General features: G+C 40.6%; 3 protein-coding genes across 3 annotated transcripts; all 3 read right to left on the bottom strand.

Annotated features, from left to right (window-relative positions):
• Positions 1-912: 912 nt before the first annotated feature.
• On the bottom strand, positions 913-3,539 carry LOC103333057 (cation/H(+) antiporter 15-like). Its single transcript, XM_089052445.1, has 4 exons — positions 3,321-3,539; positions 2,970-3,164; positions 2,419-2,820; positions 913-1,545 (listed from the first exon to the last, which is right to left on the bottom strand). The coding sequence occupies exons 1-4, from the start codon at positions 3,537-3,539 to the stop codon at positions 913-915; spliced, it is 1,449 nt and encodes a 482-aa protein (XP_088908571.1).
• Positions 3,540-6,051: 2,512 nt separating this feature from the next.
• Positions 6,052-8,765, bottom strand: LOC103333055 (cation/H(+) antiporter 15-like). The gene is made up of 3 exons (XM_008235852.2): positions 8,520-8,765; positions 7,440-8,438; positions 6,052-7,332 (listed from the first exon to the last, which is right to left on the bottom strand). Exons 1-3 carry the CDS (start codon positions 8,763-8,765, stop codon positions 6,175-6,177), a joined length of 2,403 nt encoding a protein of 800 aa, XP_008234074.2. The 3' UTR covers positions 6,052-6,174.
• A 572-nt stretch (positions 8,766-9,337) lies between these two features.
• Positions 9,338-12,596, bottom strand: LOC103333054 (cation/H(+) antiporter 15-like). The gene is made up of 3 exons (XM_008235851.3): positions 12,103-12,596; positions 10,859-11,851; positions 9,338-10,721 (listed from the first exon to the last, which is right to left on the bottom strand). Exons 1-3 carry the CDS (start codon positions 12,334-12,336, stop codon positions 9,510-9,512), a joined length of 2,439 nt encoding a protein of 812 aa, XP_008234073.2. The 5' UTR covers positions 12,337-12,596; the 3' UTR covers positions 9,338-9,509.
• Positions 12,597-13,570: the final 974 nt, after the last annotated feature.

Here is a 13,570-nt window from a genome sequence, read left to right as displayed (position 1 = left end):
CTTCCTAGTTTTAGTATTAGCTGTCTAACGGCTAGTTTTATTTCCTTTTTGGGAAAATTCCTACAGCTGTAATTCCTATCTTTTTCAGCTGTACCTTGATAACCAATTCTAGCCTAGGTGTAAGGATCGTAGCCTCCAATGATTATGTATGGCTGGAGATGAGTCCTTGCTACCTAAAATTTAGGCTCTGAGCTACTTTGGCAGTATGTGTCATGTATTTGAGTGTGTATTTGTGCTCATTTGCATCAACAGAAATATACTGAACATTCCTCATTCCCTCTGCTCTTTCTCTTCTCCATATACCGTTTTTCATAAACGATTCTTTCCTTGCTCATATAACAAAACTAAAATCCTCAAACATTAGACACAGAATCAACATATGCTCCCGGAAAATCTATGTTGAACCGGAAACTACAGTAGGTCATAATCAACAAAAGAGTAAACCAATATTTCTACTAAACTAAACCACTCCTATCACATTTTGTATCAGAAAATGTTCCACCAAGTTACAGTTGTTCCTCTGGCTTGTATATATATTCCAAATCTTTGAACAAAAACCAAATCATTGCTCAAAAATCAGCAAAACTTTTGGCTTGGTACGATATTAACCAGGTAAAGGAAAACAAATAAACAAGCTAAGTTACAAGCAAAACAACCAAACAAGCTAAGTTACAAGCAAAACCCTGGACATTATTTACCCCAAAAAAAGAGACCCAAAAGGCAAATATTTCTAACTTCCAATGCTCACGATCTTCTAACTAGGAAATTCTTTTAACAAAATAAGAAACTAGAGTGAAGGAGATATAGTGTTTACTTCTAGCTAACCAAAGCTACTTGTTTGCTTCTCACTAGGAAGCAAGGAACTCCCTTGTAAGTCATTCTCCTTTTAACATTTTATAGTAGATTAATATTCTATGAAACCCTTGCAGAGTCACTACGAAAAGCTCCACAGCCTAAGCCTCTGCTTTCTTGCATGACCAACACATTCACCATCCCATCACAGAAATCTAAAGAAGACAGCATGTCACCAATCACTCCCAGCTCTGGATGCTCCATGAATACCGCCATTTCTTCATCCCTCAGCAACATCTCCACGTGCCGTCGCCCTACCATGACAAGATCATAATCGCCCTGCAACTTCTTAATGGCACTCATAACTTGTGCACCGTCATCCACCTCTATATCATACCAATTCACACAATCATTCCCGATGTTTCCCAGCTTAAACTCGTCGACCAAAGACTGGTCGAGCTTGGCCTCTATTTCCTCCTCTTGGTTACCTCCTCCTAGTTTACCCCGCAAGATTATCCTGAACACCGTCATACCCACGGTCGGATTGCCAGATATTCTTGCTGCGTATGCCAACACCTCACGGTCATCTGCTCCACCAATGAAAATCACCGCTACATTGAAGGAAGAGCTTGTCAATCTCAGCCGACTAGACAAGTCTCTATCAACAAGTATTCCCACTGTACATGGGGAATTTGTTTGCACATTGATGTTGAATTGGCGTATGGAGGCAATCAAAGTGAGGCCAACCATACTCTGGTGATCATGGAATGGTAAGATAATCAGAGGAACGACCTTGTCTTCTGCAAGACGGATTATTGTGTTGTGCATGCTTTTGTAAGGAGCGATCATATCGTAAGCGTGGATCGTGACCGGTCCTTCGGAGTTGTCTGAGTAATTCTCAAAGTCTTGAATCATTTGATGGGTCGGTGTATTTGTGCGCTTTAATTTATTGTGAGGGACTAGTAGTGGCGCCGCACGCCCCATCAGCTCCACTGCATGGACCACGTAGGCGCAGATGGGGCTTGCTTGCGTCGGGTATGAGGCTTCCAGGAGGGTAATAAGGTTGCGGATGCTTTCTTGGTTGTGAAAGCAACAAAGAATGCGAAATGTTTCGAAGTTGCTTGGCATTGATTGGATGCTTCTGAAGCGGGGACGTTTGGTTGATGCTCCGAGTCGGATTTTAGGGCTGTATGAGAATCGTAGCAATGGTGTTGCAATCATGGTCATCCCCAGCATAGATAACACTATTTGAGTAAAAGCTTGTTCATTCTATGAGCTGCCATTGAAATATTAACTTGGAATCAAAATTAACATATATTTTATGGGGTGGGATATTTTGGAAGTGAAAGAAAAAGGGAAAGAGTTTTATTTACTTTACGGTCCTCCATCGAGAATAAGAGATAATCTCTATTATACCCTTGACGCTCATGGCCATGCTGAGCCTTAGACCATTTTTAAACCGATTTTGCACCACATTGCAGCCGCTACAACTGCCACAATCTTTGAGACGTACGACATGATAATGATCGTCTGAAGTATGGAAAATCTCATCCAATCGTGAATCGAATACAAATTTATTCTGTATCCAACGTAGAAAAAGAACATTGGCATAGGAAGTTGGGAGACCAAATATTCGGTCTTGTGGACTACTGCTGCACCAAGAGGTGGTCCACCGGGTATGGCTAGCCCCAGAAGTACAACACCAGCGTACGGCGCTGTGCCTAAGGCATCGGAGATAAAAGCCATGACTAGAACCCCAAGTTGTATTGCAACTACATGAACTTCCTTGACTTCTTGTCCTTGGGGGATGTTCTTGACAATCGACAGCATAATTGGGCGTATGACGTAGATAGTGAATAATATCAACCCAAAGACGGAAATAAAACTCTCAACGCGATAGGTTGCGTCTGGTTTCGTGAACATGAGATGCAATGCAATGAGGAACCAGAAGATCACATCGTTGAGGATGGCAGAGGACATGGCAAATTGGCCCAACTCAGAGGTCATAAGGTTGAGTTCATCCATGGCCTGAGCTACCACAGGAAAAAAAGTTAAAGAAAAGGTAATAGTGAGATAGAATGTTCCTGCAGGAGCTGGCCGAGTCCATGAATTACGCCCCCTAGGCTTAGCAGGAGGAGGAGGGTTGAGGTGACTACGGAAGGTAAGATGCAGCCGACCAGACCAATTTTCACGCTATCTTTTGCCCTTCTTTTGAAGCGGGTTGGGCCAAATTTCAATGCAACAAGGAACATGGAGTATATTGCACCAACAGTGGCCATTGTGTCAAACAATGGAATCACTTTAGCTGCGAATAGTCTGTCCTTGAATGCCTTGCTGCCCCCAAGAACAGAGGACCCCAAGATAATGCCACTCTGAAGAACATTTCAACCAAAAAGATAATAATGTCATGTCACAAACTTAATTAGTAAACTTGACATGACCCTAGTTTTTTTAATTCAAATCTCATTGTTGAATTAGGAAATAAAAACTTTCAACAACAAGCATGATGAGCATTTGGGTGAGCATACCAGGAGATTGCAGACGAATTTGGTTTGTCCCAATAGCCTGAGCAAAAAATAAAGCAGCCGGGAAGTAAGAACAAGGATGATTTGGGCTAGCATTAAAGGATAGGGATCGTCGAAAGGATTCTCTCCGAACCAAATGCCTCTGGAGGAGGAGGCATGAACTAGCATGCAATGCTGCGGTTCCACTACATCAACTTGTGTGTTGTTGCTTAAGGCAGCCATTTCCCAAATTCCCAAATGATCGCTTGAGATTGAGATTTTGGAAAAACTTTGAAACCTAAGGTTGGTTCTTGGTTGGTTTTAATTTGAAGTAAACTCAGTGTTAATAACTGAAGCCTAAGTTGAGAAGCATATGAGCTGTTTCAAGTGAAAAACATATACCAGGACAACAGGTAATTTTGAGTTTTTTATGGCGCCCTCCCTTTTGCTGTAAGAGTCGTTATATTATTAGTTGTCAATTTCTTTGGTAAGAACCAACGAAATACGTACAGCAGTTGGCTAAAGTCAAACACTACAGACATAAAATTTGTAAAAATAATAATAATAAAGAAATTGGTTATGCTGTTCCAACGGATTTCAATTTATAGTTAGAAATTAGTCATCCATGTTGGAGTGTGTCATCATATTATTTGTGAATCACTTTAATTATTGTCAATGAAACGAAATTATATTTCTTGTTCAAAGCATTGCCTATCAATGCAGCCTCTAATAAGAGACCTGTTTTCTCACAAGGCTGATGCATAATGACACTATGAATCCTTGGACACCATGGACAATGGATTACACCATTTGCTCTTTCAATATCCACTAAAACGATTTGCTCTATTTATCAATAATTAATATAGCTTTTTGGCCAACGGGTCGGTGAAAATGCAAGTCGGATGGGAAGTGGTGTTTCCAATGGCGGACAGGTGAGTAACGCGTAAGAACTTACCCTTGGGAGGGGAACAACAAAAATGGAAAATTCTCCAATCAAAATATTTTCTATTCGGATTTAACTCCATATCACTAATATCATCTTCTACTAGATAAGGGATAATAGGAATACCTTTCGGCATATTAAATGATTTACATAATGATAAACGGCTCGTCTCGCCGTGACCTTCTCTTGAATTCTCAAAATTATGTCACCCCACCCTTGCAAGGGCAGAAAACCCATCGCTATCTTGACTGTGCTACCAGAGGCTCTGGGGAAGTCGAATAGGAGAGCACTCCTGGGGTGGGCAAAAAGGGCCTTGACTTGCAAATCAAAGATCTCTCAGGTTTAAATCCTCATGACATCATAGTTATGTGTGTGAGAAATCTCCCTCCCCTATAGTTTAAATTATCGCTTGTACTAAAAAATATATATATCGTTGTTTTATATATATATATATATATATATTTTTAAAAGATTTTCACTATTCATCAATAATTAATATTTTAATGCTCTATCCGAAAGGGAGGGGAGGAACTATTCAAACACGTTCAGCATGAATTTATAAATAAATAAATAAAAAGCTTCCTATGCAATATATCCACACACAAAATCTTATTTGAACGCAAGCAATACGACATTATAAATAAATATAAGACTTTTTTATCACAAATGGTCCACAAGGTTCGGGAAATTATCATCTTTCATCCTAAAGGGTTTTTTTTTGGTGACATGATTGGTCCTTAAGGTTACTCTTTATATCACAAATGGTCCATGAGGTTCGCAAAATTATCATCTATTAATTTTTTAACAAAACTGACTGAAAATTTCAAGTTCAACTTGGGAAAAGGTTCTCATTCATGCAACAAAAGAACTTATCCTCAACACATAAGATGAAGTAGAATATCATATATTAATATTAAACACATGAAAAATTGGGTAAATTTGAGTGCAACTAGGTAAAAAGTAAGGATGACAATTTTTCCCGCTGGTAAGGGTCTTTAAGCAGATTCGATCCTAATGGGTTAGGTATGAAGGACATAAAACGGGTATGGAGATGGGTACGGGAATTTTTTGGGTATGGTGTTTTGGGAGGGGTGGGGATGGTATTTTAATCCCCAACCCGAACCCTCCCATTTTAGAATATATATATATATATATATATATATTAATTTTTTGATGAGGTATATATATTATGGTATATATAAAATATGCTATTAATGTGATTGTACCAACTAAGTTTATGTTTTATATTATTATATTATATACTTATATAATTTATACGCCACACTACTTATTTATTTAGTTAACTTCCACTACATATATAAATATTCTTATATTGTCTTATAAGTATATATTATATATATTCATTATCTTGCCTTAGTATTTTTTTTTTTCAACAAAATAGTTATATATTAGTTTTTTCTTCCGTAATGAGGCGGGTCGAGGAACTCATTCCCCAACAAAAGTGGGGATGGGGAATCCCCAATATTGCAGGTATGAATGCAGGAATAGGGGAAAAAAGCTTAACGGAAATGGGGATGGAAATGGCATACCCACCCCCGATTCGACCCATTGTCATCCCTAGTAAAAAGGAGGAAAACAAGCTACAACTTATAAAAGCCAAAAGTGTCATTGTTTACAAGAAAATTCTGGCCTTCATGGCAACAAAATATAACTCCTAAAGTTTTCTAACTAAACTGACTAGTCACCACTCCCGTCATCACATTTTGTATCAGAAAATGTTCAACCAAGTTACTCTGTTCTGCTCATCAACAGTTGTTCCTCTGTTTTGGCTTGTATCTTCCAAATCTTTAAACAAATACCAAATCATTGCTCAAAAATCAGTCGACGTTTAGCTGTTCGATGGTTGATGGCCTTCGACCACATTGGGAGAAATTTTGTTAGCCGGCGCAGATTTCATCATGCATTGCCAAAATTTCAAAGTCCACTGCGAAAAGCTCCATATCCTAATTCCCTGCTTTCTTGTATCACCAACACATTCACCTGCCCGCCACAAAAATCCGAGGAAGCAACAATGTCACCAATCACTCCCAGCTCTGCATTCTCCACAAACTCCGACATTTCCTTGTCCCTCAACGTCGTATCCGCATGCCGCCGCCCCACAATAACAAGATCATAACTCCCCTGCGAGTTCATAACCACATCCATTAGCTGCACGCTGTCGTCCACCTCGATCTCCAGCCAGTCCAACCGGTCATTCCCAATGTTCCTTAGCCTGAACTCATCCACCAACGACTCGTCCAGCTTTGCAGCCACCTGCTCCTCCTCATTCCGTTCTTTCAATTTACTCCTCAAAGCTATCCTGAACACCGTCATGCCGACATTTGGATTGCCAGACATGCGTGCCGTGAAGGCTAACGCCTCGCGGTCGTCTGCTCCCCCAATAAAAAATAGAGCTACATTGCAAGAGAAGTGGACTGAGCTCAGCGAACAAGACATGCCTCTGTCGACTAGGATCCCGACCGTACACTGGGAATATAATTGCACATTTGCGTTGAAGTGTCGTATCGCTGCGACCATACTTGGTCCAACAACGCCTGGATGGTTTTCATGAAATGGTATGATGATCAGAGGCACAAACTTGTCATCAGCCAGGCGAAAAAGGCTCTCGTGCATAACTTTATACGGCGCGATCATAGTGTATGCTTGGATTATGACCGGCCCGCTGGAGATTTTCAAGTAGTTATCGAATGCTCGAACCATTTGACGGGTGGCTGAGTTTTTGCGGGTGTATTTTTTCTTCTGCTTTTCAGTGTTAAAGGGGACTAGTCGGGGTACAGCGCGGCCAACCAGCTCGACTGCGTGGACAACGTAGGCGTAAATGGGGCTTGATGGTGTCGGGTTTGAGGCTTCGAGGAGGGAGACGATGTTGGGGATACTCTCTTCGTTGTGGAAGCAACAAAGAATGCGGAACATGTCTGAGTTGCTTGGCATTGATTGGATGTTTCTGATTCGGGAAAGTATGGTTTCCGATGCTCTGGGAGGGGTGTACAAAAACCGTACCAACGGCGATGCGATCATGGTCATCACAAGGGCAGACAACACGATATGAGTGAAAAATTGCTCATCTATGTCCTGCATTTGATTAAAATTTGGAACCCAAATTAATTCATTGTTGGTATATGGAAAACGAAAAACAAAAAAAGACTAGAAATTAAAGAGTGTTTCTTTCTGTCTCTTACCTTAACAGCCTTCCATGCATCGTAAACGATAAGCTCTATTAGGCCCTTCATACTCATCATCATGCTGAGCAAGAAAGCATTTCTTAATCTAATTTTGCAGCACAACGCAATCACTGTAACTGCGATAATCTTCGCAACATACGACATGGTAAGCATAAGCTGAAGTTTTCTAAAACTCGACCAATCGTCCACAGAATAGACGTTTACGGTCAAGCCAACCCGGAAAAAGAACAAGGGCAGAAAAATTTCGGAGACCACGAATTCAGTCTTTTGTACAAGTGCTGCACCAAGAGGCGGTCCATTTGGAACGACTAACCCCAAAAGGATAGGCCCAGCTTCAGGCCTCATGCCTATGATGTCAGAGAGAAAGGCCATGACAAGAGGCATAAGTTGCATTGCACTCACATAGCCGTCCTTTACTTCTTGTCCATCTGGTGTTCTCTTGACGATCCATTTTATAACCGGCTGTATGACAAAAACAGTGAATAATATCAATGCCAATAAGCTAACCAAAGTCTTAGCTCCGTCGTTTATACTTCGTTTAATAACTATGAGATGCACCACCGTGAAGATCCATTGGATTATGTCGTTGATGGTGGCAGATGACATGGCAAGTTGGCCCAACTCAGAAGTCATGAGGTTGAGCTCATCCAAGGCCTCAGCTACGACAGGGAAATATGTGAAAGATAAAGAAAATGTAAGAGCTAAAAGGAAGAATGTTCCTCCACTGAGCCCGGAAATGGTGCTGGCGTTCGTGTAAACCAAGCTTGAGGTGACTGCAGATGGAAAGAGAAATCCCAACAAACTAATCTTCCAACCATTCTTCGCCTTCATTTTGAACGTCGCCATGTCATATTTCACTGAAATTAAGAATACCGAGTATATTACGCTGACACGAGCAATAGTGTCTGACAATCCAACATCTTTTCCTCCGAACATCAGTTTGTCCCTTAATGCCTTGTTGTGCCCTAACAAGGAAGGCCCCAAGATGATGCCACCCTAAAGAAAAACAAGCAATAAAAAGAAGGGAAGGTTCAAATAACTGATACCAAAGAATTAGAAAAATTCGAAGAAGCATACCAGGAGATTGCAGACAAATTTGGTTTGTCCCAAAGGTCTTAGCAAACAATAAAGCGCTCGAGAGATGAGAACAAGAAGGATGATTTGGAACAACATTAGAGGATATGGAAAATCTAAAGGATTGTCTTTTAACAAAATGCCTTCGGAATCAATGCGCTGAACTGGAACACAAACCGTTCTTCGAATGGCCAGGATAGTTTGGGTTCTATTTATCATTTCTGTCCCTCCCAACTTGAGCACATCCATGGTTTTGGTCGTCACCTCAACCCCCCTACCCTATGAATTTTTCGAGCAGTAGATTGAAAGTAAAAATTCAATATTATTGGTAGGATAACCATCCCCGTCACCGGCCACTACAGGTTTGAAATCGATTTCATAAGCTTTTAAGGTACATTATATATGTATGGAACTATGAGCAAAGCATGAGTTGTTATAGTAAAATAAGAAGGCAAGGTAATTCAAGCGATCTTGTGTTACGCCCCCCTTTGCGGGAAAGAGGCGTTGTAAAGGGTATAATCGTCACCACATTGGTACAAGATGATGAGAAAGCAACTAACTACATGAAGGACACAGATAGCTAAAAGTCTGATGAGGGGATGAAGCTGGCCAAGTCATATATAGCTGATTTCGACTTATAATAATTAGAATTCAGTCATTTATGAGCTGGAGTTTGTTGAAGCTCGATACATACAAGCCAAGCTTCTTTTTTCTTGGTGGTCAAGGCAAACTCCCTTCATTAAATATGCAAAAACATTACAAGAGTTTGAAGGCTGAATATTGTTATTGAAAATTTGCCATTTAATCACAAAGGGAACACGTATCAAACTAGTAATTCTCATTGACTTTAAAAAACTAGTAACTCTTTGCATATTTGGTTTTGCACAAAATTTATTGACAGTAAAACTAGGCGAAAGGAGAAAAGTAGCCAGCCATGAGTCATTCCTCCTCTGTCTACCTTCTGCCATACACATTGCCAAAAAAATTTGGTAATTACCCTGAAACTTTAGTCCACTTTGCCGACCTTTTTTCAGAGTTGGCACGAAAAGCTCCATTGCCCAACTCCACGTTTTCTTGCAAAACCAACACGTTCACCATTCCACCGCAGAAATCCACAGAGGCGAGCATGTCACCAACCACTCCCAATTCGGCATTCTGCACAAATTCTGCCATTTCCTCATCCCTCAACGACATCTCAGAGTGCCGCCGCCCAACCAACACAAGGTCATAATCCCCTTGCGAGTTCCTAATGGCATCCATGATCTGTACACTGTCATCCACCTCAATATCTTTCCAAATCACGCAATCATTCCCCAAGTTCCTTATCTTAAACTCGTCCACCAATGACTCGTCCAGCATCTCCTCCACTTCCTCTTCTTTTGTGTTCCCTTCTTTCAACTTATTCCGCAAGATGATCCTGAACACAGTGATCCCCACGTCAGGGTTGCCAGACATGCGCGAGGCGTAGGCCAATGCCTCTCGATCATCTGGCCCACCAATGAAAAACACACCCACATTGTAAGAGAAGTGGGAAACAGTTAGCCGAGCTGGCAACCCTCTCTCAACTAGTATTCCAACTGTACAAGGGGAATATGTTTGTACATTGACGTTGAACTGGCGGATCCCCGCCATGACATTTGAGCCAACTGTGTACTGGTTGTTTTCATGGAATGGTAAGAGAATCAGAGGAATGTTATTGTCCTCCGCCAGACGACAAACAGTCTCATGCATTGAATTGTAAGGGGCGATCATAGTGAAGGCATGGATGGAAACAGGCCCTTTTGAGTTCTTTGAGTAGTTCCAGAAGGCTTGCATCAATTGATGGGTTGGTGTGTTTGTGCGCTTTAGTTTCTTCGTCCCTCCCTCCTGCTGCTGCTTCTTCTTGTATGGGAGGAGCAGTGGCACAGCTCGACCAATGAGCTCGACTGCGCGGACAACATAAGCTAAAATAGGGCTCTGCTCTGTTGGGTTCGAGGATTCTAACAGGGAGGTGATGTTGCGAACACTTTCCTCGTTGTGGACACAACACAGAATGCTGAAATCGGAGTTGTATCGAGGAGATTGGATGTTTCTGGTGCGTGAGTGCTTGCTTGATGGCTCTAGTCGTATTTGAGGCTGGTACAAAAATCGAACCACCGGCGTTTCGATCAATGTCACGAGCAGCATAGACAACACGATTTGAGTATAAGATTGTTGGTCTAACATCTGCACATAATGTTTAAGAAGTTAGATTGTCATGTTCAGATAAGATTCTTTTCATTTTTTTTCTTTTTCATTTTTTACATTAAACATTAATTCAGAGTTTATTGGAAAGAAAAGATGAGAAGAGTGTGACTGATTACCCTGGCGAACCTCCATCGACTAAAAACGACAAGGTCTACTATACCCTTGATGTTCATGATCAAGCTGAGCAAAAAACTATTTTTGAACCTAATCTTACAACACACGGCAGCCACTGTAACTGTCACAATCTTCGCTCCATAAATGAGCAAAATAACCATCTGAAGCTTGCCAAGACTTCCCCAGTCCTGAAACGAGTACACATCGGTCATGAAGCCAACGCGAAAGAATAAGACCGGAAGAAAAAGCTCGGAGACCAGGAACTCGGTCTTCTGTATCAATGTGGCACCAAGAGGCGGTCCATCCGGTATGACCAACCCCAAAAGTAAAGGGCCGGTCAAAGGAGTTGCGCCCAAGGCGTCAGAAATACCTGCAGAAACTAAAACCCCAAGAAGTATTGCTACCACATAAACCTCCTTCACTTCCTTGCCTTGTGGTGTGTTTTTAATAATTAGTAGAATAAGGGGTCTTACAATAAAGCAAATCAAAACTGTGAGTGCAAATAAGGAGACCAAAGCCAAAATTCCGTGGATTGGACTTTTTTGGGTGAAAACGATATGGACCCCCACGGAAAGCCATTGGATGGCTTCAGTGACCAGAGCAGAGGACATGGCAAGCTGGCCTAGTTCTGAAGTCATGAGGTTGAGTTCATTCAAGGCCTGAGCTATGACCGGGAAGAAGGTGAAAGATAAAGAAGAGAAAGAAAAGTAGACGAACATTCCTCCTTCGAGACCAGGAAGGGTGGAGCCTATTGGATGAACAAGGCCTAGGGATACTGCTAAGGGAACAAGAAACCCAAGTAGACCAATCTTCCAAGCATTCTTTGCTGTCCTTCTCAACATGTTTGTCTCAAATTTAACTGCAATTAAGAACATGGAGTATAATACGCCCAGAAAAGAAATTGTCTCAAACAAGTGAGTATCTTTGTCTCTGAATAGCTTCTCCTTGATTACCTTCTTGTGCCCTATCAGAGAAGGCCCCAAGATAATCCCACCCTGCAAATTAAAGATGGAGGCTTCAAATTGAGACATGATCAATACGTACAAAACAAAACCAGTAAGCTGCTCCTTAATGTTTTCAATTAACCATCAAAGCTAGAATATTACAGTGTGACAAACATAAATAAATTTCCATAGAGTTGCTAGAATATTATGAAATAAACAATAGGGGGACAAACAACCTTAAACACTGATTAAAACCAGAGGACAATATCTAAAACATGTGAAGCATGGAGATGAATATGTACCAGGAGATTGCAGACAAATTTGGTTTGTCCCAAAGGCCTGAGAAGATAATAAAGCGCTCGAGAGGTAAGAAGGACAAGGCTGACTTGGGCCATGACTAATGGAAATGGATAATCTAACGGGTTATCTCGTAACCAAATGCCTTTGGAGGAGATGGACTCTAGTGGCCGACAAATGGCTGTAGGGACCAATCCCGCAGCTGCGGACGGGCCGGTAATTCTCAATGTCACATCCATTCTTGATGTTTGTACGCCTCCCAACTGGAGCAAATATTATTAATCTTCAATCTAATCACATTGCCAGAATACCAATTAATGTTTAGAGAATCATAGGATTGATTGTAATTCCAACCCTATATTGAAAATGAAATGCAGTAGCAATGTGACAACCACAACCGCCGTAGCTGTGGCCGCCACCCCTAGACGGTTGAGTAGGGAGGCCTTGGGGCGAAAGGTGAATTGGAATTGGAATGGGTTGATCTTTGGCCTTGGGTTCAGACGTTGTAGAAGGTATGGTCATCATTTTACGACCAAAGATTGACAAATTTCATCCGCAAGAAAAGTGGTCAACTCCCGCGAGGGTAAATTTTATTTGCATCAACCTATTATTATTAATTTATCATCAACCCACTATTTGACTTTCAACAAATATGGAATGGAGGTTCATTTATGCAAGGACTTTCTCCTTTTTTAATGAAACAATATATCAACGTAATTGTAAAATATACGTAACTCAAGTAGTTAAGAGTAGTTATCTTTACATTTACCCGTATTAGTAAATTTAAGTTTTAGCCATAAAAAAACTTTCACTTTTGGAAAAAGCCAAAAATTTTTCAAAAAAGACAGAAAAACCTCTCAACTTTCAAATCAAAGACATGCAAATGTAAAGGATTCCTTAGAAATCCAAAAATAAATAAGGGCAATTTTGTCCATTTTGGCTTCTTTTACAAAATTTCTCTCTCCTTTGTGTTTTTCCAAAGTCTCCCGTAAGTATTGTATCTGAATCCCTTCTTCTCCAATTTAATCAATGAGCAAACAAATTAGGTTTTTTCTTTTATGGGTTTTGTTCGTTGGTTGGTTTTGAAATTATCATTCAATAGAAAGCTCAAATAAATTATCTACACAGAATAGAAAGCCCAAATTGACTCAATTCAATTCATTCTAGTTTCTCTCTTTTGTTTTTTGGTTTTTTGTTTTAAAGGATTGTGAACAAAATAGAGGCTATAAATTATTATTATTCTGTCATTCATTAGGATTAGGGAGGGTCTGCCTCAAGATTGTCTTTTACGTAAATCGAATCCATGTATATTTAAAAGAAGGGGAGAGTTTGCCTCACTTTTTCACTGGAGTGCCAACCATATGGAATTAGAGGCTATGATTGACCAGGCAAAAACAAAGTTCAAATTATCCACGATCCATGTGAAGGGATATGAATTATATCTATAAAGTTATCAAGACTTGAAGGAAGTTG

This window comes from Prunus mume, linkage group LG5 (genome assembly GCF_029339155.1).
Source record: "Prunus mume cultivar Tortuosa linkage group LG5, ASM2933915v1, whole genome shotgun sequence".
Taxonomy (NCBI): Eukaryota; Viridiplantae; Streptophyta; class Magnoliopsida; order Rosales; family Rosaceae; genus Prunus; species Prunus mume.
Note: the sequence above shows the minus strand (reverse complement) of the source record. Positions and strands in the feature narration are given on the sequence as shown.

Bases quoted from the DNA above. Each gene is read 5' to 3' on its own strand.
- LOC103333057 (XM_089052445.1), bottom strand. From the start codon at position 3,539: ATGGCTGCCTTAAGCAACAACACACAAGTTGATGTAGTGGAACCGCAG. The intron at 2,821-2,969 runs GTCGGCTGCATC...GTGGTAGCTCAG, and splicing joins ATAGCGTGAAAATTGGTCTG to GCCATGGATGAACTCAACCT. The intron at 1,546-2,418 runs GTCTCCCAACTT...CATGATCACCAG, and splicing joins TCCACAAGACCGAATATTTG to AGTATGGTTGGCCTCACTTT.
- LOC103333055 (XM_008235852.2), bottom strand. From the start codon at position 8,765: ATGGATGTGCTCAAGTTGGGAGGGACAGAAATGATAAATAGAACCCAA. The intron at 8,439-8,519 runs GTATGCTTCTTC...GTTTTTCTTTAG, and splicing joins AATTTGTCTGCAATCTCCTG to GGTGGCATCATCTTGGGGCC. The intron at 7,333-7,439 runs GTAAGAGACAGA...AATCAAATGCAG, and splicing joins ATGCATGGAAGGCTGTTAAG to GACATAGATGAGCAATTTTT.
- LOC103333054 (XM_008235851.3), bottom strand. From the start codon at position 12,336: ATGGATGTGACATTGAGAATTACCGGCCCGTCCGCAGCTGCGGGATTG. The intron at 11,852-12,102 runs GTACATATTCAT...TTTAATTTGCAG, and splicing joins AATTTGTCTGCAATCTCCTG to GGTGGGATTATCTTGGGGCC. The intron at 10,722-10,858 runs GTAATCAGTCAC...CATTATGTGCAG, and splicing joins GTCGATGGAGGTTCGCCAGG to ATGTTAGACCAACAATCTTA.